The sequence below is a fragment of the Callorhinus ursinus genome, unplaced genomic scaffold (genome assembly GCF_003265705.2).
Source record: "Callorhinus ursinus isolate GAN/ISIS: 27379988/994484 unplaced genomic scaffold, GSC_fseal_2.0 scaffold14, whole genome shotgun sequence".
Classification (NCBI taxonomy): domain Eukaryota; kingdom Metazoa; phylum Chordata; class Mammalia; order Carnivora; family Otariidae; genus Callorhinus; species Callorhinus ursinus.
Genome location: NW_027397076.1, coordinates 14,611,531 through 14,633,842, shown reverse-complemented (window position 1 = coordinate 14,633,842; position 22,312 = coordinate 14,611,531). Strand labels below are relative to the sequence as shown.

At 35.3% G+C, this 22,312-nt stretch overlaps 1 protein-coding gene across 4 annotated transcripts in view; it reads right to left on the bottom strand.

Moving 5' to 3' along the window:
* CEP83 (centrosomal protein 83) overlaps positions 1-22,312 on the bottom strand; it is a 139,122-nt gene that overhangs the window by 20,574 nt on the left and 96,236 nt on the right. For all 4 annotated transcript variants that reach the window (XM_073900506.1, XM_025881380.2, XM_025881384.2 and 1 more), the window contains 4 exons: positions 14,912-15,026; positions 13,304-13,448; positions 13,041-13,190; positions 1,052-1,127 (listed from right to left, as the gene is read on the bottom strand). In XM_073900506.1, coding sequence (XP_073756607.1) covers positions 1,052-1,127; positions 13,041-13,190; positions 13,304-13,448; positions 14,912-15,026 — 486 coding nt within the window. The remainder of the gene's footprint in view (positions 1-1,051; positions 1,128-13,040; positions 13,191-13,303; positions 13,449-14,911; positions 15,027-22,312) is intronic.

Below are 22,312 nucleotides of genomic sequence, written 5' to 3'. Positions count from 1 at the left end.
GCCAGCTAGCTTGCAAGATAAATCCTAAAAATGGAATCTTCACTACCTCATAACTTTAAACAAAAAAGAAAATAGAATCAAGGAAAGAACACTCTTCCATGTTTTGCCCATATAAATTTTTCTTAAACCCAAATAACTCTTTAAATATATATTTCCTTCCATAAATACCACCCTTAGATTTCACATTTCATAGGGATATAATAAGATGCGGCTCATGGAGTAAGAAATAAAAAGTTACAAGTCAATGCTACATGGAACTTAAAACCTAGATGTTCTAATCAATTTTTTAAATCAGAATATTAAAATACTGTTCTTTAAGTTACAATGTAAAAAAATTCATTGTGGGTCACAGCATATAAAGACCTTAAGAAAAACAGCAGTTAGGAAAAGCAGCTTAATAACTAGAGCTTAAAGAGGTTTAAAAATTTTATCTTTATCAACCTCATCAATACATTATCAATTGTAATGATTATATTTTCAAAATACTGATATGTGAAATGCCAATAGATTCCACATACACAAACACACATACAAGCAACCTAAGTGTCCATCCACGGATTAACTGATACAGAAGAGGTGGTATATACATACAATAGAATATTACTCAGCCCTAAAAAAAAATAAAAATCTTGCCATTTGCAAAAACATGGATGGATCTAGGGGGTATAATGCTAAGTGAAATAAGTCACACAGACAAAGACAAATACCATATGATTTCACTCATATGTGGAATTGAAGAAATAAAACAAAACAAATGAAGAAAAAAAGAGACAAAAAACCAGACCCTTCAATACAGAGAACAAACTGGTGAAACAGATAAAGGGGATTGAGTATAGTTACCGTGATGGGGGGGAAAAAAAAAAAAAAAGTATACTTCTCCTGATGAGCACTGAGTAATGTATAGAATTGTTGAATGATTACATTGTACACCTCAATCTAATATAACACTGTATGTTAATTAGACTTCAATAAAAAAATAAACACACATTCAAAATACAGATTTAAAGAAGCACTTAAAGAAATAAAAGCAAAATGTTTGCTAAAATCATACCTGTTTCAGGTCAGAATTTTCATTTTTTTCTTTCTCTGCGTTTTCAATATTCACAATTTGTTGTTGAAGTTTTAACCTAAATATCACAACCCAACAAAAAATATTATTAAGAATCCATAGTTCATATATTTCAATGAATTAGATAATCATATTAGGGTACCCATATTGACACCAGACATTGTGCTTGCAAAGTGGCAGATAAAACAATAAATATTTTGACTTCAGGCAGTTAAATGTGTTCATATATAACTAAATGTAACAAATTTCTGCTTTTGCTATGGAAAAATCTACAAACTACTGGCATAGAGAAGATGAGAAATCAAGTATGTCTAAGAAGACGAGAGACTGTTTACATGGAGATATAAATCTGATGAGTAGGATTTTGATAAACACAGGGAACAACCTGAACAGATGGCCTTTGGTGGAAGAGTGAACAATGTGTTGCTAAGGCCTCAGAAAGTTGTCCAGTGTGAGAGAAGCCATCTTTATCACCATACAATATTTCATAGCTTTCAGACACACTGCTACTCACTTGCTCCCCACAAGGTTATGGAGCTCCTCAGTGTATCTTTTGTTTTGTTTTGTTTTAAAAGATTATATTTATTTATTCATCAGAGACAGAGGCAGACGGAGAAGCAGGCTTCCCACGGAGGAGAGAGCCTGATGTGGGGGACTCGATCCCAGGACCCTGGGATCATGACCTGAGCCAAAGGTAGACGCTTAACCGACTGAGCCACCCAGGCATCCCTCTTCAGTGTATCTTTAATGCCTACTCTGATATAGCTATAGTAAAACAGGCATTTAATTAAGGCTGATCATTTTTTAAAAATTTTATTTATTTATTTGAGAGACAGCAGTGAGAGAGAGAGAGCACAGAGAGAGAGGAAGAAGCTGACTCCCTGCTGAGCATGGAGCCTGACTTGGGGCTCAATCCAAGGACCCCGAGATCATGACCTGAGCTAAAGGCAGATGCTTAACCGACTGAGCCACCCAGTTGCCCCAAGGTCATTTTTAACTGTAGTAATTTCTCACAATAATTCTAGGAAAGTAAGCAGAGTCATTTCAATTTTATAAATAAAGAGATTAAGGCTCAGGCCCAAATCATATTGGCTACCAACCAACCAACCAACTTGGGTCTTATAACCCAACTAAGTGTTCCTCTCCCATTTCATTATGCAGCGATTTTAATGATTTTAAGTTCAAAATTTACAAGAAAACTATCTAGTATAAGACACCATAGTATATTTTATAAAATATGAGCTTTCATTCCTGAGATGAATGTTTATACAATGTATGTCCTTTTCAAAAGGAATGATACATTTTCAACCAGAACCTTAAAATGTAGAGTATCTCTGGTAACCAAATAACTAACCACATGTGAAAGACTTTAAGCTAATAGGATATGCCAATATGTGATAGGATATGCCCTTAACCTCTCCCTTTTTAAAATTCTTTAAACACTTATCTGAAATACAAGTCATTTGGCATTTAGTATATATAGTTTGGCATTATTAGCATGTCTTATCAATCCAGTTAGAACTGCTTATTGGAAAGACAACAGTCTCAAGAGCCTAGAGCTGTGCTTTAGACACTAATAAGTATTCAATAAATATTTGTAGATGGACTGAATGACCCAACCCAAATCCCGGGTTAGACATTTAAATGTGTAAGGTGACTAGACAATATGACATGGCAGAAACCAAAGACCCAATGCTTCCTGAGATATTTACATACAAATGCCAGAAACAATGGATCTAAAGAAAAAGGGACAGTCTTGCTTTTACTTGGCTCCTTTAACAGTACCAGTCATACCCTTATTTCATAATTCCAACTACATTATTACTCTCTCAAACTTTCTGTGCATTTCACCCTTAAATGTTTATAGATGTTATTAACTTGGTGCTTTTAGATTATCGAGTTAATAAAGGTTTCTTTCTACAAAATCATGACGATACAAACAGAGGAGAAAATACTGTGGGTCCCAGCTCAGGGCCAGAGTTAGAAAGTTAGGCCCCAAGTAAATCTTAGCTCTGGTCAAGATTTTGGATACATCTGGTAAATCAATAAGAAACAAAATCCTGTTAAGAAAGCAATGTGGCCTAAATGTTTTCTAAATAAGTTATATAGATAAGAAAGGAAACAATGCCCCATAAGTAAAAACTGAAGCCAAAGAAACCAATGATAAAGAGTATTTGACTTTCATTAAAATACGAAAGGAGTAAATACCATTATGGTAGACTATTAAAAGAGGACATACAAAGTTTTCTTCAGTTCACCTCACTAAGGCAGGGTCAGAATCTACAACTGATATGATGGGTTTTTTAAAAAGAAAATTAGTCCATGATTTGAGATTACAGTTAGGATTATAAGGGATAGTGGAATTTAACCTAAATAAAAATTAACAGAGCTGATTAGCGTTTAGGAATAAATTCAATGGTCTTAATCTCAGTAACAAGTGTTCAGAACAAATTATTTCAAAAGGCAATGCTGCACTTAGGAATAAAATATAGTATCTCTTTTGGTGAGAAGGTTTTGAATATTTAAGGTATGTCACAACAAATCAAAAGAAAGCAAGTCTTAAAATAGAACTAAAAAGTACAGAATAAAGTGCAGTTAACTAACTTTCATCAGGATATCAGTAAAGGCAGGGGCACCTGGGTAGTTCAGTTGGTTAAGCCTCTGACTCTTGATTTCAGCTCAGGTCATGCTCTCAGGGTTCTGAGATTGAGCCCTATGGAGCCTGCTTAAGATTCACTCTCTCCCTCTCCCCCACTCTTCTCTGTCTCTCAAAAAAAAAAAAAAAAAGCTATTAGTAAAGGCTACATAAGACACATGCAATTTGAGCTGGACCTTGAAGGCAAAATAAGAGTCCAGGGTAAAGAAATTAGACACAGATGAAGAAGATAATGAAGTAAGACTCTAGAGAAACAAAAGGGATGGGATTCAGAACTCTTGAGAAGTAAAGGGAGAATGGATATCTTCATTAAAATAGAAAGGGAGGAGAGAATGGATGAGGATACAGAAATTCTCCGTGAGAAGTTAAGAGAATTTACATCCAGGAGCTTTTGCTCAGGTACAAGTGAATAGCGGACAAATAGATGCCACGCTGAATGGGAAGCAAGGGAGCCAGGCTAAGAGACTGGAAGAAGAAAAAAGTACAAGAACTAGTTTCAATATCAATTTGAATATCAAACTGCAGTGTCTTCAGTGAGATTGAAGGGGATAAGAGAAAAAAATTTATGTCTTTGAAATGATCAGTTCTAAGGGATGACCAAAAGTCCAAGAAATGGCTAAGCGTAGGGTCCGCTAAAGTGGAATAAGGATAAAGAGTACCAGAGGGAAGATACACTATAAGGCTGAGGTGTTAGACGGGTCAACAATATGAATGGTGCAGTCACAAAGAACAATGGCAAAGGGTAGAGAATAAAAACAAATTGAGCCAGAAGTCAAGGTCTTCAGCGACTGTTGGGGAATATCTTGCAGGTTAGTCAATGACAGAGAAGAAAATAGGAATAAGATGGATGCAATGAGTATCAAAAGCAAAACCATTTTAACCCAAGTTAGTCAATCAATTGTCTAGAAGCAAAAGTGGGGTTCATAAACACAGATTTCCTTCTTGGTCCCTAGTTGCAGGAAAGAGGAAGGAAGACTAATTCCACTTAAAAGGGTTGCCAGGACCAGGTCAGGTTTCAGTGAGGGTATATTTTTTTTAAAATGTGGAGATTGCAAAAAAAATTATTGGTAATGGAATAGAGATTTCAGAGAATCAGCAAATATTGTTGAAAAGATAGGTTTAATGGGTTGGCCATGAGGAGAAATCAAAAGGTGAAGGATGAAGAAGTTGCCAAATGAGAAACTATGAGATCAAGTACTTTATATTTTTAAAGTAATTATGGAAATAATGGAAGAAGAAATAGTTGATAGACCAGAGGGCCAAGGTACAACAGAGAATGGAACTACAGAAAAGTTTAAACAGAAACAATAGGAGTAACAGTGAGATGGAGTCATTCCAAGTTCTCTTCACAGTACAGGTAGCTAATTATGATGATTATTGCCTAGGTTTTCTGTGGCAGGCAGCTCATGTGTGTCATTTCAACATTCAACAAATATTTACTGACTACCTACAAATGCTAAGCCTAGTCCTAAGTGTTACAGATATACCAGAGAATAACAAAAACAGAATTCCTATCCTTAAGGAACTTACAGTCCAATGGTACTATGTGATTAAGTTTTTTTTAATGATGGAAATGTTCTATAATTTGTACACCCAATATAATAGCCACTAGCTAGCTACATGTAGCTATTTCAAATAGTGCATATTTCAAATACTACAACTGAAGAACTAAATTTTTAATTTTTTTATCAATTTAAAATTAGATTTAAATAGCTCTGTGTGACTAGTAATACCATATCAGGCACCCGAGTTCTGATTCTGGCCATTATTAGCAAAAAGAGACTTTCCTGGGAAGGTATGAGACTCATTGAATCAACACCACAACCGGGCTAAAATAACTGACCAGAATCACCAGCAAGGACATACCAACGAACCGTCTGTCCTTCAAATGTTGCCACATATTCTTCTATCACTTACTTTGCAGTTCAAATTCTGGAACAGAACTTGCCCAACTGGCCAAGTATAAGTCCCTTCCTCTCCACTAAGATGATATACAACAGATAATTCATCTAAAGATGAAATATAAATAGAAAGGAGATATATTAAGTAACAAATAATTTTTTTCAATGTTTCTGAAAAAATCAGAAAGCCACAAATGGAAAATAAGAGCTCTGGCTTTAAGCAATGCAAAAAATAAGGGATTCACTACAGGATTAACTTAAATGATCAAGTTCCCTTTCCTTGAGCTGGTCATTGCTGCTATTTCCCCAACATACCTCCTCCTCACTTCTGGTAACAAAATATACTTCCCCCACCCCCCACCACTCTGAAATAGGTATAAACCTAGGCTGAATCAGAGTGCCCCTATCCCCCTAGCCATAGTGATGGACCCAGGAATGGGCATGTGAACCAGGCCCAACTTCTTTTCTAGATTTTTCTGACTTACATCGTCAAGTAAGAATCCTACCTTCTTTGATCTCAAAAATAAAGTCTTGGCTCCACAGAGAAAGCAGTAAGAGAGAAAGAGACATAAGGGTTAGAAGAGGGAGTGAGATGAAAGGAGGGAAGAATGTTTCTAGATCCAGGTGTCCATGAGACCAGCACAATCCCTGTTCTTTCCACAATTTATGTCTGCAAATAAAGACCCCTTTTTCACTTAAGTTAGGTGGAGTTGCATTACTGTCATAACCAAAAGTTGAATAAATAGTTTCTTACTTAAAATCCTTTTCAAGGGATGCCTGGGTGGCTCAATTGATTAAACATCTGCCTTCAGCTCGGGTCGCGATCCCAGGGGCCTGGGATAGAGCCCCGCATCGGAGAGCTTGTTTCTCCTTCTGCCTCTGCCCCTCCCCGCTGCTTGTGCTTTCTCTTCCTCTCTCTCAAATAAACAAAATCTTTAAAAATAAATAAAATCCCTTTAAAAATATCTTAAAATTTTAAATAATTTTTCCATGTTTTTAATTTATAGGTAACTATGAATTTTATAAACTCATTGTGCAGTGGGACAGTCTCCTGAAATACAGAATACTGTTAGAACAATACTTTTGTTATTTAGTCTAGTGAAGAAGAAACCACTTTAATGAGGACAGGAGACTGGTATATAATTAATAATTTAAAGCATCTGCCAAAGCAGTAATTAATCCTACTTATCACAGATATTTGTTGTTTGTAAATAAATGAATACTTCTGGTTTATATGACTTAGACTTTTCAGCTCCTTAAGCAAGACCTTTTTCTCTACAGGTAGTTTCTTGCTGACCTATTATCAATTCTAAATAAGACAAGCTTGCAATTACTATTATTTTAATGAATGACCAAAATAGATCTGGTTTATGTAGCTAAACTTATAAATCAGAAAATCAGACCTGCCTTGAGAAAAACAAAATTGTAGATCATTTTTTAAAAAGTCCTATAGGGACACCCGGGTGGTTCAGTTGGTTAACCGACTGCCTGCAGCTCGGGTCATGATCCCAGAGTCCTGAGATCAAGCCCTGCTTCAGGGTTCCTGTTCCTTGGGGAGCCTGCTTCTCCCTCTCCCTCTGCCTGCCACTCCCCGTGCTTGTGCTCTGTCAAATAAATAAAATCTTAAAAAAAAGTCATATAAATTTTGCAAATTACTCCTTCTGCTACATTTTATGTTAGTTACTAGGTCCTTATTTTAAAATAAGTTCGGGTTAATTATACATTATAAATGATCTGGAGAAACTGAAATCAAAAAAATTATCGAAGTGACTAATGGAACAGAAAATGATTTCTGTTAAAGAAAGGCTGAAGAAATGAATGCTATTTTATATAGCAAAAAAAACCAAAAAACACAAAAAACCCAAGGGCCACATTCATTATTGTCTCCAAGTAACAACAGTTTGCTTGACATCTATCACTATGTCAACAGAAGCCAAACCAGGAGAAACAGGCTTAAATTCCCACAGAAAAGATCCTAACTGGCTAAACTGTGGAACCATAATGGGATAAAACATTAGAGTGGGGTTTTCTGGGGAAAGTATCTCTCTCTCCTTTCTAAATATTGTCAGGGAGAAATAAACAAAAAAAAAGCTTTACCTGTCTGAAACAGTTAAAAAAAAAAAAGTACTCCTCTAAAAGCAAAGAACAGGACAAAACTGGCTCTCCAAATCCATTACAGATTTATGATTCTAGAACTGTAGCGGCCAACATTTAAATTAATCATTCATAAAACCTGACATGAGTAAATAATATATGTATCTCTGCCTGAAGTAATTTTTTCCTGAGTAATGAAATTAATATAACACTGTACATTAACTATACTATAATTTAAATTTTAATTAAAAAAAAAACCTTGTCCCAAAACATAACCTATACCTTAATGAACATGATTTTAAAAAACCTCTCCACTTTAATCTATGTAATTATGAAATCATTTAAGATTTTAGAAACTTAAAAAGCAGATTTCCAGGTACCTGAAGATAACAGCAGATGTCTAAATCTGTGCTATCCATATGTCCTGTAAAATACTACAGAAAAGCAGAGAATAAAGTCACACGAAACCACATTCTTTCCATAAGGCAAAAAATGCCCAAACTTCAAAGCATTTGTAAGTAAAAAGAGGAAAATAATTCTAAATCCCAGCAAGTTACTACTTATGCTCCTGCCAGAAAGTCTTTGCAGTGAGCATGGGCTCACTCCATGTAAATGAACTTGACTCATACATTAAAATAAAAAGATCCCTAAGGGGTTCCATAGCAAGACCCAACTACATGCTACACATACAAGACACATTTAAAAAAAAACAAAATGATTCAGAAAGACTAAAAATAAGGGGATGAACAAAGGCATACCCGGCAAATGGAAACAATAAGAAAACAGGAATAATGATATCAATGTGGAATTCAAGCAAATTACATTAAATGACAAAAGCAAAGCACTTTTAAAATGCTAAAAACCACAATTCACAATTAAGATTGTAACTATTATAATCATCTATATGCCAAATAATACAGCCATCATCTTTTTGAAGAAATCCACAAGAAATGCAAAGAGTCACAGACAGAAACATGCTAATAATAATAATAGGAGACTTAACGCCTACAATTGAACACTTTCTTTTCTAGTTCTTACCTAGCAGTAACAAAAACTGATGTATTACAGATGCAAAGCGAAGTGTAAAATTTAAAAAGACTCACTTTAGAGCTCCTTTAAAGCTCACTTTAGAGCATGTTCAGTGTTGACATAGAAGAATGTCTCCTTAAATTTTTTACCCTGGGTGTCTCACTTGCTTAACCCTAGTCCTGGGCTTAATAATATTAGGTCACACACACAAAAATTAGTGCATCCCATAAAATAGAAATAATAGAAACAATACTTTCTGATTACAATGCACTAAAACTATAAATTAACAAAATAAAAAAATAAAAAGGCCTCCTACCTGGAAATTCAAAAACCTTCTGTTATGGATTGAGCTACGTCTCCCCAAAATTTGTATGTTGAAGTCTCAACCACTGTACTTTAGAAAGGGATTGCATTTGGAAACAGGACCTTTAAAGAGGTACCTAAGGTTAAATAAAGCTATCTGGGTGAGTCCTAATCCGTATGACTGGTATCCTCATAAGAAGAGGGAAAGGTATTAGAAACACAGGCACACAGAGTAAAGGCCATATGGGGACAGAGCAAGAAAGTAACCATCTATAAGCCTAAGACAAAAGAGGCCTCAGGAGAAACCAAATCTGACACCACCCTGAGATCTCAAACTTCTAGTGTCCAGAACTATCAGAAAATAAATTTCTATTGTTTAAACCGTTCTGACTGTGGTACTTTATTATGACAGTCCCAGTAAACTATTAATTTCATCTCTTACTAAACAACTATACCTTCTATTAATACATCTATTAATTCTTGGGTGAAAGGAAAATATAAATTGAAATTAGACAATCCTAAAAGATGATAATTAAAACACTACAGAATATACTTAATATACTTAAAACAGGGATAAGAAAAATCTCATACTGGGAACCTTACCAATAAAAATGAAAGAACGGAACACTTGTTGAGTTAAATTCCCAACTCAAAATATAACAAACAAAAAAAATGAACAAAGTAAACTAAAGAAAGCATAAGGTATACAACATGATCTTAGAAAACTCAAAATCTACAAAGCAGCTAGTAGAAAATACATGACTTTAGTAAGGTCACAGGATTCAAGGGCAATACATAAAAGTCCACTAACTATATTTCCACATGCCAGCAATAAACAGAAACTGAAATTTTTAAAAAACCACTCCCATTTATAATCACATAAAAATGCTGAGGAATAAAATGTAACATAAGATACGCATGACATATTCAATGAAAACTATAAAACTCTGATGATAGAAATTAAAGATGATCTAATTAAATGAAGAAACATGCCATTATTCATGGATTGGATAGGCTCAATATTGTTGAGATGACAACTCTTCTCAAACTGAGCTACAATTCAGATTCATTGCAATTCCAATCAAAACCCTAACAAGCCTTTTTGAAAAAGGTGACAGGTTGACTTTAAAATTTATGTGGAAAGGCAAAGGACCTAGAAAAGCCAAAACAATCTTTACAAGAAAGAACAAGGTGGAGAGGACTTGCACTACCTGCATCAAACTTACTATGAAGCCACAGTGGTCAAGACAGTGTGATAGTCACATGAAGACGGACAAACAGATCAGTGCAATAGGACGGAGTCCAGAAACAGATACACTTAAATGGTCAACTGATTTTCAACAAAGAAACCAAAATAATTCAATAGAGGAAAAGACAGTCTTCAACAAATGATGCTGGAACAACAGGATATCTATATGGAAATAAAAAATGAATGTCTACCATCACCTCACACTACACAGAAATTAACATGAACTGGATCATAAAACCTAAGTGTAAGAAACAAAATATTAATCTTTTAGAAGAAAACAAAATAGAAATCTTTGTAACACAAGATTAGGCAAAGCTTTCTTAAAGAGAACACACAAAAGGGGTGGCTGGAGGGCTCAGTCCATAGAGCATGCAACTTGACCTCAGGGTCATGAGTTCAAATCTCATGTGGGGCATAAAGATCACTTAAATAAGTTTTTTAAAAATTAAAACACACACACTAGAAAAAAAATGATAAAATGGACTTCATCAAAATAAATTTTGCTTTCAATAGACACAATTAAAATAAACAAAGCAATCCACAGACTTAGAACATATCTGTCAAATATGTATCTGACAAAGGGCTTGTTGCAAAATGAAGACCTGTTACAACTGAATATGAAAATAATTTCCCAATTTTAAATATGGGCAAAATATTTGGATGAATACTTCAAAAAACCACATTACAAGATGCTAACCATCATTAGCCATTGGGGAAAATCAAATTAAGACCACAATGATATATTACTACACATCTGCTAGGGTTAAGTTAAAAAGACTGACAATAACAAATGTCAGTTAAGATGTGTGAATTATATGGAATTGTCATAGGGGAACTCTCATACGTTGCTACAGGAATACTTCTTTGTAAAACAGTTTAGCTATGTATGTTATAAAACAGTATTGCTATATGTCATCACTCAGAAATGTCATTCCTAGACATTTAACCAAGAGAAATAAAAATGTATGCCCAAAGACTTGTACATGAATGTTCATAGCAACATTAATCATAATAGCCCCAAACTAATAACAACCCAAATATCTGTCCATTAAAAGGAAAATGAATAAACAAATGTTACATCCATTCAATGGAATATTAATCAGCAATAGAAAGGAATGAACTACTGATATATGCAACAACATGGATAAATCTGGGGGTGCCTAAGGCTGGGCATCAGAGGCGAGGTCAACTGCAAAGAGACATGGGGAAACTTTTAGGGTAATTGAACTGTTCTATGCTTTTACTGTGGTGATGATTACAAAACTTTATACAATTACCAAAAGGCATCAAGCTGCACATTATTTAAATGGATGAATTTTATTTTATGTATGCTAAACACTAATAAAACTATAAAAACTTTTTAATGGCAGAAAAACACAGAAAGAAGAGAGTAGAAATTAATGAGGTAGGAAATAGAAAAAAAGTTGACTCCATAAATCAAATTCCTAATTTAAAAAATACTGAAATGTATGCTTAAAATGATTAAAATAGTGAATTCTGTTATGTATATTTTATCACAATAAAAAGAATAAAATCAACAAAGCACTAGCTGACTAGATTAACAAAGAGAGGAAGAAAGCACATATACAAATAAGAAATGGCCCAGGGAAAGTAAGCATTGAAACGGAACAAATTGAAAAATAAAAACTATTCTGCAGATCTCTATGCAGACAAATTTGAAAACCAAGATGAAATAATTTCATATGAAAACACAGATTATCAAAATTTATCCCAATAGAGACAGAGAGCTTTAACACAGTGTTTTTTATAAAATAAACAGATAATTATTCCAGAAGTTAAGGTTGGTTCAAGATTAAGAAATCCATTAACACACAATATTAATAGTATAAGAGAGGAAAAATTATGATTGTCCCCAGAGATGCTGAAAACCTTTGAAAATTTTCAACATCATGCCTATCATTTCTACTATAGTGTTTGCCAAATGATCTTTTCCTATTTCCATCATTCTTTCTACGTTTATTAGTTGGAATTCTCCTGAAAAGAGCTTTCCTTCTCTCTAAATATTATACATTATATCATCTGGACACACAGATTTTATTTTATCCTCTGGATTATAACCTTTTATTACAACTTATTTCTTTGCTCAAATTGTCTCATATTTGGCCACTGGGTTCTAAGATGAGTGGAAGAATGTATGATGAGAAAATTTACATAGTCTCAAAGTATTTCCCCATAAGATAATTATGTATCACAAAGAGAAAAAAAGTCATTTTATACTGGAAAAATCTGGCCAACACCACCTTAACCAAACAATCAAAGTGAACATCACCAGTAAGGGGACAAATAATATATCTCCTAATATAATGCACTGAGGACACATGACTTTGACTTTGGTATTATTTTTGCTAAAAATATATAACCTGAATTTAATCATAAAGAATTTAAGACAAACTCAAATTGAGGGACAAGCTACAAAATAACTGGTCAGCACTCTTCAAGGAAAGGCAATGTATGATTCTGGACTGGATCTTGGACCAGAAAAAGGATATCAGTAGGACAATTGGTAAAATTTGAATAAAGTCTATAGGTTTGATAACACTAATATTTATTTCCTGATTATATTAATGTTAGTATCTTAGCTTTGATTAATGTAATATGGTTATGTAAGATGTCAATCTTTAAAGATCTCGGTGAAGATCATGTGGGAATTTTACAATGTTTTGTTACCTCTGAAATTATTTCAAAATGAAGTTTAAAATATACACATGCATATATAACCTAATACTCTGAAGTTCCCTTCTGGCCAACTCTTCTGCCATCTGTGAAGCCCGCAATTTCTCTTCACACTGATCCTTTTCAGATTGCCTCCAGACATCATGTTCCACTTTCATTTTCTCTAAATCCGCTAATCTGTTCTCAAGTTCTATCCTAAAACAACAAATGATAATTATGTTACAACAACTAAAATGAGGATGATATGAGAGCAAAATATTTTCATTTGCAAGGAGACTGAACACAAAATAAGGTAATTAAGTACTTACTTTTCATCTTGTAATACCACAAGTTTTTGATAACCTTCTTCCTTGACAGCTTGTACTTTACGTATTAATTCACGATCCTTTTCTACTAGGAGAGCTTTGTGGTGTTCGACAGCTGACTTGAGAATTTCATTGTCTGACTGTAATCCTAGTATTTTTTTAAGGAAAAAGATATGCTGCATTCAGTGTTATTAAGCTGAAAAAATTGTAACAGCAAGCATCCATAAACTCGTAAGATAACTAAAAAAACGTAGAAAGTCTGTATATGTATTTTCAAAGATCTATACATTACTGATAAACCTTTCAAGAATGAAACTGACTAAAACTCAGAATTAACTATTCTGTCATTTTATTTAGCATACATATACAAATGTTTTAATAAAAGACTATATACATTTACTCACTTGACTCTTGAAAGTTGGGGACATCAACCCAGGGGATATCCAAAGAGATATAAATACTTATTTAACTTCTAAAAGGGTTTTGTAACCTTAGCCCCACAGACAGCACCATCATAAAGCTGGCTGGAAGTAGAGTGAATAAAATCACAGAACCCATCAAAACCTATCATTCTAGCAGATGTGTTATATATTTCCAATAGAAATATAAATTGGAGGGGCGCCTGAGTGGCTCAATCAGTTAAGTCGGGAGACTTCAGCTCAGGTCATGATCCCAGAGTCCTGGGATGAAGCAAGCCCCGCATCAGGCTCCCTGCTCAGTGGGGAGCCTGCTTCTCCCTCTCCGTCTGTCTCTCAGCTCATGCTCTCACTCTATCTCAAATAAATAAATAAAATCTTAAAAAAAAAAAAGAAATATAAATTGGAAACTTTCAAGTTTATCCAATTAATTCACAAATTTTCCTTATATTGATATGGCAAGTATTTTGCAGATGAAATAACTAAAACAAATTCATATCTAACACAAAATTTAAAAAGAATGCATAACTAGATCATAAACTCTTTAAGTCCCTTGAAAAGTTACTCCCTAACTCTACAGAAATTCATGAACCAACATCAAGTAGAGATTAATGAGGAAAACAGTAATTCATCATAAGCTCTGTCTGAAACTATAGAGGCCAGTTCAACTAAAGACCAACTTGAGGACAGTTACAGGCCAAGGTAGCTTAAACACCTCTTAAGAAAAATCAGAAATAATATAATTCTGAGGAATCTTGATGAGAAGGACATTCTAAGACTACACTGGAGCTTAAAAATAGGCCCAATAACTAGCTTACTGTCTACATAAAAATAAAAACTGGGCTGGGGATCCACCTATCTTCCTTACATTCTTAAGTCTTAAAATGGTCTGGGACTAATAATCACATGATCTAAATAGATTTACAACTTAAACTCAGAAAGTATGAAATCCCATTTGTAAAGTTTCACTTAATTTATGTATTAATCAAATAACTGACATAAACATAAGACTGATTTTTTTTAAAAGACACATCACAAAATGAACATTCAACACAAATAAAAACAATCCATATGTGCTCTCAAATTAAAATTCAATTAGGCTGAAAATCTGGAAATAAAAATTCAGTTTGATCTATTTTAATAATTTGTTTGTATGTAAAAATAATAGTAAAAGGCATGGGAAATCATATATTACCATCCAGTTCACTCTGAATCTTATTCCTTTCTCTTTCTAGCTCACTCTTAGCTCTTGCTGCCTCCAGTTTGATGTCTGTTATTTCTAGTTTGTTTGAATGTTTAAGTTCTTTTACCTGTTGATAATTAGAAATTGAAATTACTATAGGTCATTTTCTTGCCATTAACTGCTTCCCAAAAACATCAGTAGAAACGAGAAAACGTTTTGGTAGCAGAGTACACAGTGTACGTACCTTCCAATGGGAAGGTGCTTCAGGGCCTTGAACAGTATTTGGTACCAAGAAAACAGCCTTTTCCTAACAGAATTATTTCTTTACAAATATCTGGCTGGGATCATCTGGCTTAATCTTGCCTTAAAAGGCTTAACTGCAAGTACCTAAAATCTAATAGTCAACGACGGACACATCTTCAGAGAAAAAAACCTAAAACTTTCCTTTAAAAAAAAGTGCTGGTGACGAGAAGGCATTCTAGATATAAGGAACAGCACATAAACTGTTATAAAGGCATAACATCACACAGTATGCTTGCAAGAAACAATGAGCAATGTGTTAGAACAGAAGAAGGCAGGAAATCTGTAGACTGGCAGAGAAGAAACTTTATATGCCGTACAAAAGGGCTGCGTATCCTGTTAGCTACTGAAGGGGGCACAATCAACTCTGTCTCAGAAAATTAACTCTAATTGCAAATTAAGATTAAGAAACTGAAGGTAAAGACACCAATTAAGAGGCAAAGGATTGATCAAGTGGGCAAGAAGGAAGAATCAATTGAATTGTGTGTTTGTGTGTGTGTGTGTGTGTGTGTGTGTGTGTGTGTGTGTGTGTGTATGGATGTGGTGGCAGTGAGAAGAATGAGTATAAAACATATAAATCTAATTTAAACTTTTACTGCCCAAACCTGATTCTTTTAAAGCCCTGAGTGAATGGAAACAATTGTCAATATTTTCCATATAATTAACCAATCACATAACTAATTTTGTTTTCTCTGAGACAAGTTGAATGATTCTAGTTCATGAGTAGTATTCATTCATTGGATAAATATTTACTGAGTACCTATTATGTGCCCTAGCACAGTTGTAGGAGCTGGGGTTACAGAAGCAAACAAAAAAGCTTAATCTCTCCAGTTATCTGCACTACCCTCTAATATTTTTCATTTCCTTTCCTTTTGGTAAGGTGCTTCTAAAGTTAGTCCTACAGTTAATCCTCTAATGAGGATTTAACCAATACAGATATAAAAATTAGACAAACCTCTACTCTGATATACTGATGCATAAAACTATGAAATTAGAGTAGAAAACCACAAATATATACAAGCCAAATATGTAAAATGTAAGATGATGGGAACAGGAGGGCAGAGGATAATATCCTTGAGTGCCACGGAAATCTATAAAAACTGAAGATGGGAGTTAGAAACAAATGAGAAAGAGCTCCTAGAGCCAAAGAGGAGAAGGATGAGAAATAGAAGTGTCTTACCAAAAGAGGTTCCCATCTATGAAAGGTCTTAAAAACACTGTAAGGAAGGGTTTGGTCAAAATCCTCACTTAAAGAACAACAGAAAGCAAGTACTCTGCTTCCTTTGTACTGCTAACCACATTTTAAGATGCATGCTTTGCTTCCAAATAAACAGAGAATTTTTAAATGACACTACAGAGGCTGCTGGGACGATGGCGGAGCAGGACGACCCTGGGCTCACCTCTTGCCGTGTGGCCGCCTGGAGAGCACCCACGTTGGCAATAAATAACCCAGAAAGCAACCGGAAAACTGGCAGAACAGACTCCCCGCAGCCCAGCATAGACAAGAGGCCACAGCAAAGCAGATCCACCCCCTCCGATCGCTCTTGGCAAGATCCCAACAAAGAGGTGCCACAAGCCTGGCAGTGTGTGCGCGGCCCAGACAAGGGCCAGCACCACTCCAAAGTGAGTCCTGCCCCAGGGAGAGGGGAAGATAACCACACGCCAGTCCGACTGTGACCCCAGCAGTGCGTTGGGGGCAGGCAGATGGTCTGACTGCAGGCCCCACCCACCAACAAAAGCTTCTCCGGGGACGACACAGAGAAAGTGCCTGTAGTTTGGTACCACTGCATCTCTGGCCAACACCTGGTCTGACTCAACTCGAGCCCAAGGCAGCCCCAGACTGGCTCACTAACACTACAGGCACCAGACTCTGCCCACAACAGACAGAGAGCCATCGCAGGCCGGACTGAAGGCAAACACATCCCAGCCACAATGGTAGGACACCCTTGTAGCAACACACGTATAGGAGACACCCCCTGAAGCACCATTTTCTGATGAAAAGGAGACATTGCGCTGCAGGACCTCTTCTTCATAAAGCCATGACTTTCAAGTGCGGGAGACATAGCTGACTTTCCTAACACAGAAAAACAGATACAGCAACAGACAGAATGAGGAGAGAGAGGAATATGTCCCACAGGAAAGAGTGGAACAAAATCAGAGCAGGAGACCTAAGCAAAATGGAGAAAAGTAATATGTCTGATAGAGAATTTAAAGTAATGCTCATAAAGATACTCACTGGACTTGAGAAAAGAGTGCAGAACCTTCATGAGACCCTCCACCAAGAGATAGGAGACGTAAAAAAGAACCAATTAGAGCTACTGGACTCAATAAATGGAAATAAAAATAAACCACCTGGAATAAGTAGCAAACAAGAGGAAGAAGAACGGAGCAGCCACCTGGAGGACAGAGTAATGGAAAGTAATCAAGCTAAGCAGATGAGAGGGGGAAAAAAAATACGCAAAATGACAATAGACCCAGGGAACTCAGCAACACTGTCAAGCATAACAGTTGCATGATAGGGCTCCCAGAAGAAGAAGAGTGAGAAAAGGGGGCAGAAGATCTGTCTGAAGAAATAATAGTTCAAAACTTCCTGAATCTGGGGAATGAAAAAGAAATCCAGAATCCAGGAGGCACAGAGAACCCCCAACAAAACCAACCCAAAGAGGTCTGTACCAAGACACAAAGTAAATAAGATGGCCAAAAGTAGTGATAAAGAGAGAATTTTAAAAGCAGCAAGAGAAAGGAAAGCAGTGACATACAAAGGAAACCCCATACGGCTATCAGTGGGTTTTTTAGCAGAAACTCTGCAGGCCAGAAGGCAGCAGCATGATCAATTCCAACTGCTAAAAGGAAAAAAATCTACAGCCAAGAATACTCTATCCAGCAAGACTTTCATTTAGAATAGAAAGAGAGATGGATGTTCCAGAAAAACAAAAGTTAGAAGCAAAACCAGCCATGTCCCTGTCACACATGATGCCATCAGCCTGTGGGTCCCAAATCCACAGTCCAGCCGCCCTCCTGCCCAAGTCAGCATGCACAGCCTGCCACCTGCTCAATGCCAAGTCAGCATGCACGGCCTGCCACCTGCTCAATGCCAAGTCAACATGCCTTCACCTCAGACTGCCAAGGGCTCAAACTGGCACTCTTCCCCTCAAATTCCAGCCCCTGTGCTCAAGTTTGTGCACAAAAGTGGGCATAATTATAACAACAGAATGAAGCAACCCAAACAGTGACACTATTTCTGTGGAATATAGAATGGATAAAAGGAGTGTGCTAGGCTGAGAACATCACCAACAAGCACATCAAAGAATAATAAATACATACAGCATGATTCTGGTTAGTAAAAAAAACAAACAAACCTGGGAAGAATAAAACAAGATGAAATCAGAGAGGGAGAAAAACCATAAGAGACTCTTTACTATAGGAAAGAAACTGAGGGTTGCTGGAGGGGAGGCAGGTGGGGGGGATGGGGTAACTGGGTGATGGGCATGAAGGAGGGCAAGTGATGGAATGCACTGGATGTTCTATGCAACTGATGAATCACTGAACTCTACTTCTGAAACTAATACACTATATGTTAATTAACTGAATTTAAGTTAAAAAAAGGAACCCCCCAAAAATAAAAAAAATAAATGACACTACATAAAATGAATACCTTGTGCTGACACCAGGTCTGCAGTTTTAAACATTTCTGAAAGCAAGTCTCACAGAACAATGTTTAACTACATGAAAGCAGCTAAGACACTGTATTTATTTTAACAATTTAAACTTTCTGTGGATTGGACTCTACAACATTATAATTTCATGGACAGACAGAATTTACACTATAAATGTTTAAAATTTTGAAGAAATACAACTACAATGAAAATCCAATTTCTATAACAAATGAAATTACAACCTGCTATTATATACTAGCTGTAAAAGGTTAAGAATGACATAACAGTTAATTAAACCACACCGTAGCTTCTCTAAATATGAGGTGGAAAATTATAGCCATCTTATTTTGCAAAAACTTGATTCATTTCAACAAGAACTACGAAATATATAAAAAACCTATTTCTTGATTCATTTCACTCTGAGAAAATATTTTTTTCAACTCAAATATAATTATTGAAACTGGAAGAACAGTAGACAGGAAGTCAAACAAGTAAAGTCTGACTTCAGGCCTACTTTTATTATTAAACTAGTGGTATATGCTCAAAGTGCTTGTCCTTGCTGCATTTGAATTTACTCATCTATGGACCTATAGGAGTTTCAGTTTTCCTATAGTGCCACATTTCTATAATCCTAAAATAATGAATGCACTTATAGTAATTGCTAACTTCCTAAAAATATATTAAAAGGATTTATTAAAAATGAAAAACTTATAGGAATTTTATTACTAAACTATGACAAACAGCAGCACTTTCTATAAGTAATCTGAAGCAAATCCCAACTAGTCACAATAAACTTTTCTTTCTGACTCTAGATCCCTGGTTCTTCACTTTTTTTGTGATCAGGCATCAAAATTCCTAGGAGTACTAGAGATCATTTCCTAAATAAAATGTATAATGTTAAAATGCTGCATGGGCCAAGATACTCTGTTTCTCTTTTGTTTTTTTTCACAATACATTTTCCATTTTGGTCTTCATGTTGCCAATTTGCTTTATGCTTTTGACATAACAGAAGCAAGTATCCAGAAAGTATTATCTAGTGCTACTAAATTTAAGAAACATAAAAAAATAGCAACATCAGGCATTTTACAAGGGTTCAGAATCTGTTAAATTACACATACACATATACACAGACATGCAAGAAAACAATATATGTAAGCAAGAACGGTAAATATAGTTGAAAAAAATGTATTACTCAAGAAGCTCTTGACACAAATTCCGAAGAGACAGTACTTAAAATCTGATCTTTTTCAAAGATCTGAGATGGTATGACCTCATTAATGTAGCTAATAAGGATATCTGTGTGGGAAGATTTCCTTAAACTGCATATTTTATTGGAGTTTTAAAGATCAAACACTTCCTGAGATACCTAGAATTTATCTCACTGAATGTTAAGTATCTTTTTTTTTTAAAGATTTTATTTATTTGACAGACAGAGACACAGCGAGAGAGGGAATGCAAGCAGGGGGAGTGGGAAAGGGAGAAGCAGGCTTCCCACTGAGCAGGGAGCCCAACGCGGGGCTCAATCCCAAGACCCTAGGATCATGACCTGAGCTGAAGGCAGACACTTAACGACTGAGCCACCCTGACGCCCCGAATGTTAAATATCTTTAAGGTCACCATTTTCAGGCCATCTTTGGTAATACTTTTTAATCCAAGACACTGCGAATCACACTGACATAATTCTGTTCAAAAACATGACAAACATTTACAAATTTGAATAACTTAGACAAATACATCCCAGGTGTTCCTTTGCATTGCAAACAACCATTTGCTAGAGGTGCAAAATATTGATGAAAATTTCAAGTTGAAAAGAAAACTGTGACAATCATGTTTGAAATATCATTTTAAAATTTATCCTTCCAATGAAATCTTTTTACATGCATGATTCCAAATGAAAACTTGGTTTGTCTAAAGCTGAAGGGTGGTTTTTAATATAGCCATTTATACGCAAAAAACACAAGTGTGCCCTTAAAATTAGGTAACTCTTAGCAATACCAGAATTGGAAGAAAGGCATGAGAAAACTTCCTGAATTTACTTCTTTGTATACTCTATTTCTTTGTATACTCTATCATTGTAGGAATCAATATATCTCTCTCAATATGTATACATTTGAATGTATAAATAATCTACTTAGGTTAATCAGGAAGCAATTAAATTATTAATTTATTTTCCAATAGGACTTATACAATCCTAGTAGGCTGGATGAGCTGCTAGGGATGAGCTAGAACAATGTTTCATTTCATCTATGAGGAAACTCGCTTAAAGTTCTACACACAGTTATTGATATAGTGAGGAATGGAACCAGTCAATGGGCTCAAAGGCCCGTGTCTTTATGTATATCATTTTCTCATTTAAGGATAACACCAGTGTAAAATTGTTGCCATTATTTTCATCATAGGCTACTATTTACTGCATTCAATACCATCTTTAATCTTAGAAAAATCCTGTAAGAGATAGGCATTGTTCCCACTTAAAAGTTAAGCAAATCAGAAGTCACACAGGTAATGAGTGAGATAAATGAGTTAGGATCAAAAGACAGATTTATCTGATTCAAAGTCCATGGACTTTTCTATTGTACTTCATTACCTCTTCCAAGATGACAGTTTTTAATTTCTAAATACATCTTAGTCTCAACCTATAAGCTAGACTAGAAAGACATTTGAATAAAAGTATTTCAACAATTAAAAATTTTACCTAATTTTCACTTATTCTTTCTAGTGCCAGCCATGCCTAATGAATTAAATGATACAATGGCTATAAAACCACTTTGTAAACTGTAAAGTATAAAAATTCAAACAAAAATTTTTAATGTCACTAGAGACAGAATCTGCAAACATAAAAGAGTATGTGTTTGCCATGGAAAAAACTGGGTAGACTATCTCCCAAGGGTGGCATCTAATACATATAGTATTATGGCTTATGGCCTTTCTGACACAGAAATCACCACTCTCAAGGCTGCACTCACATTAATAAAGTTTACAAAGATTGGTCTATAAAATCAGAACTGTGAGAAAACTATAATGGAAAATAGAACACTCTAAGTCTGAAGGACAAGTGTGCATTCTCTCCCTGTAGACAAAATTATATGGGAAGTCAAATAACAGAAAGTTCTTTGGTGATCATACAATCAGAAAAATGGAATGAAATGAAATGATAGTTTCATGCCCACCATTTAAAACAGATTGGTCTATTCCTTCCCACAGTAAGAATTATCTCTCCAATGGGACAGAATACTTACATTCTACTGACTAAAACTCTATCTTCTCTCTGTCATGAACACTGCCTAAGTCCTCTCAAGTGATTCCTTGGCCAAGGAATTTATGATGACTACATTACTCCTTTAGATAAGTTCATTTCTACTATGCTACAGTAAGTTCCTTCTGGTCCGGGAGCCGTTTCGTTTTTCAAGGTAATTTTACATAACTCTGCTCTGATGGAAAATAATTGATTTCACTG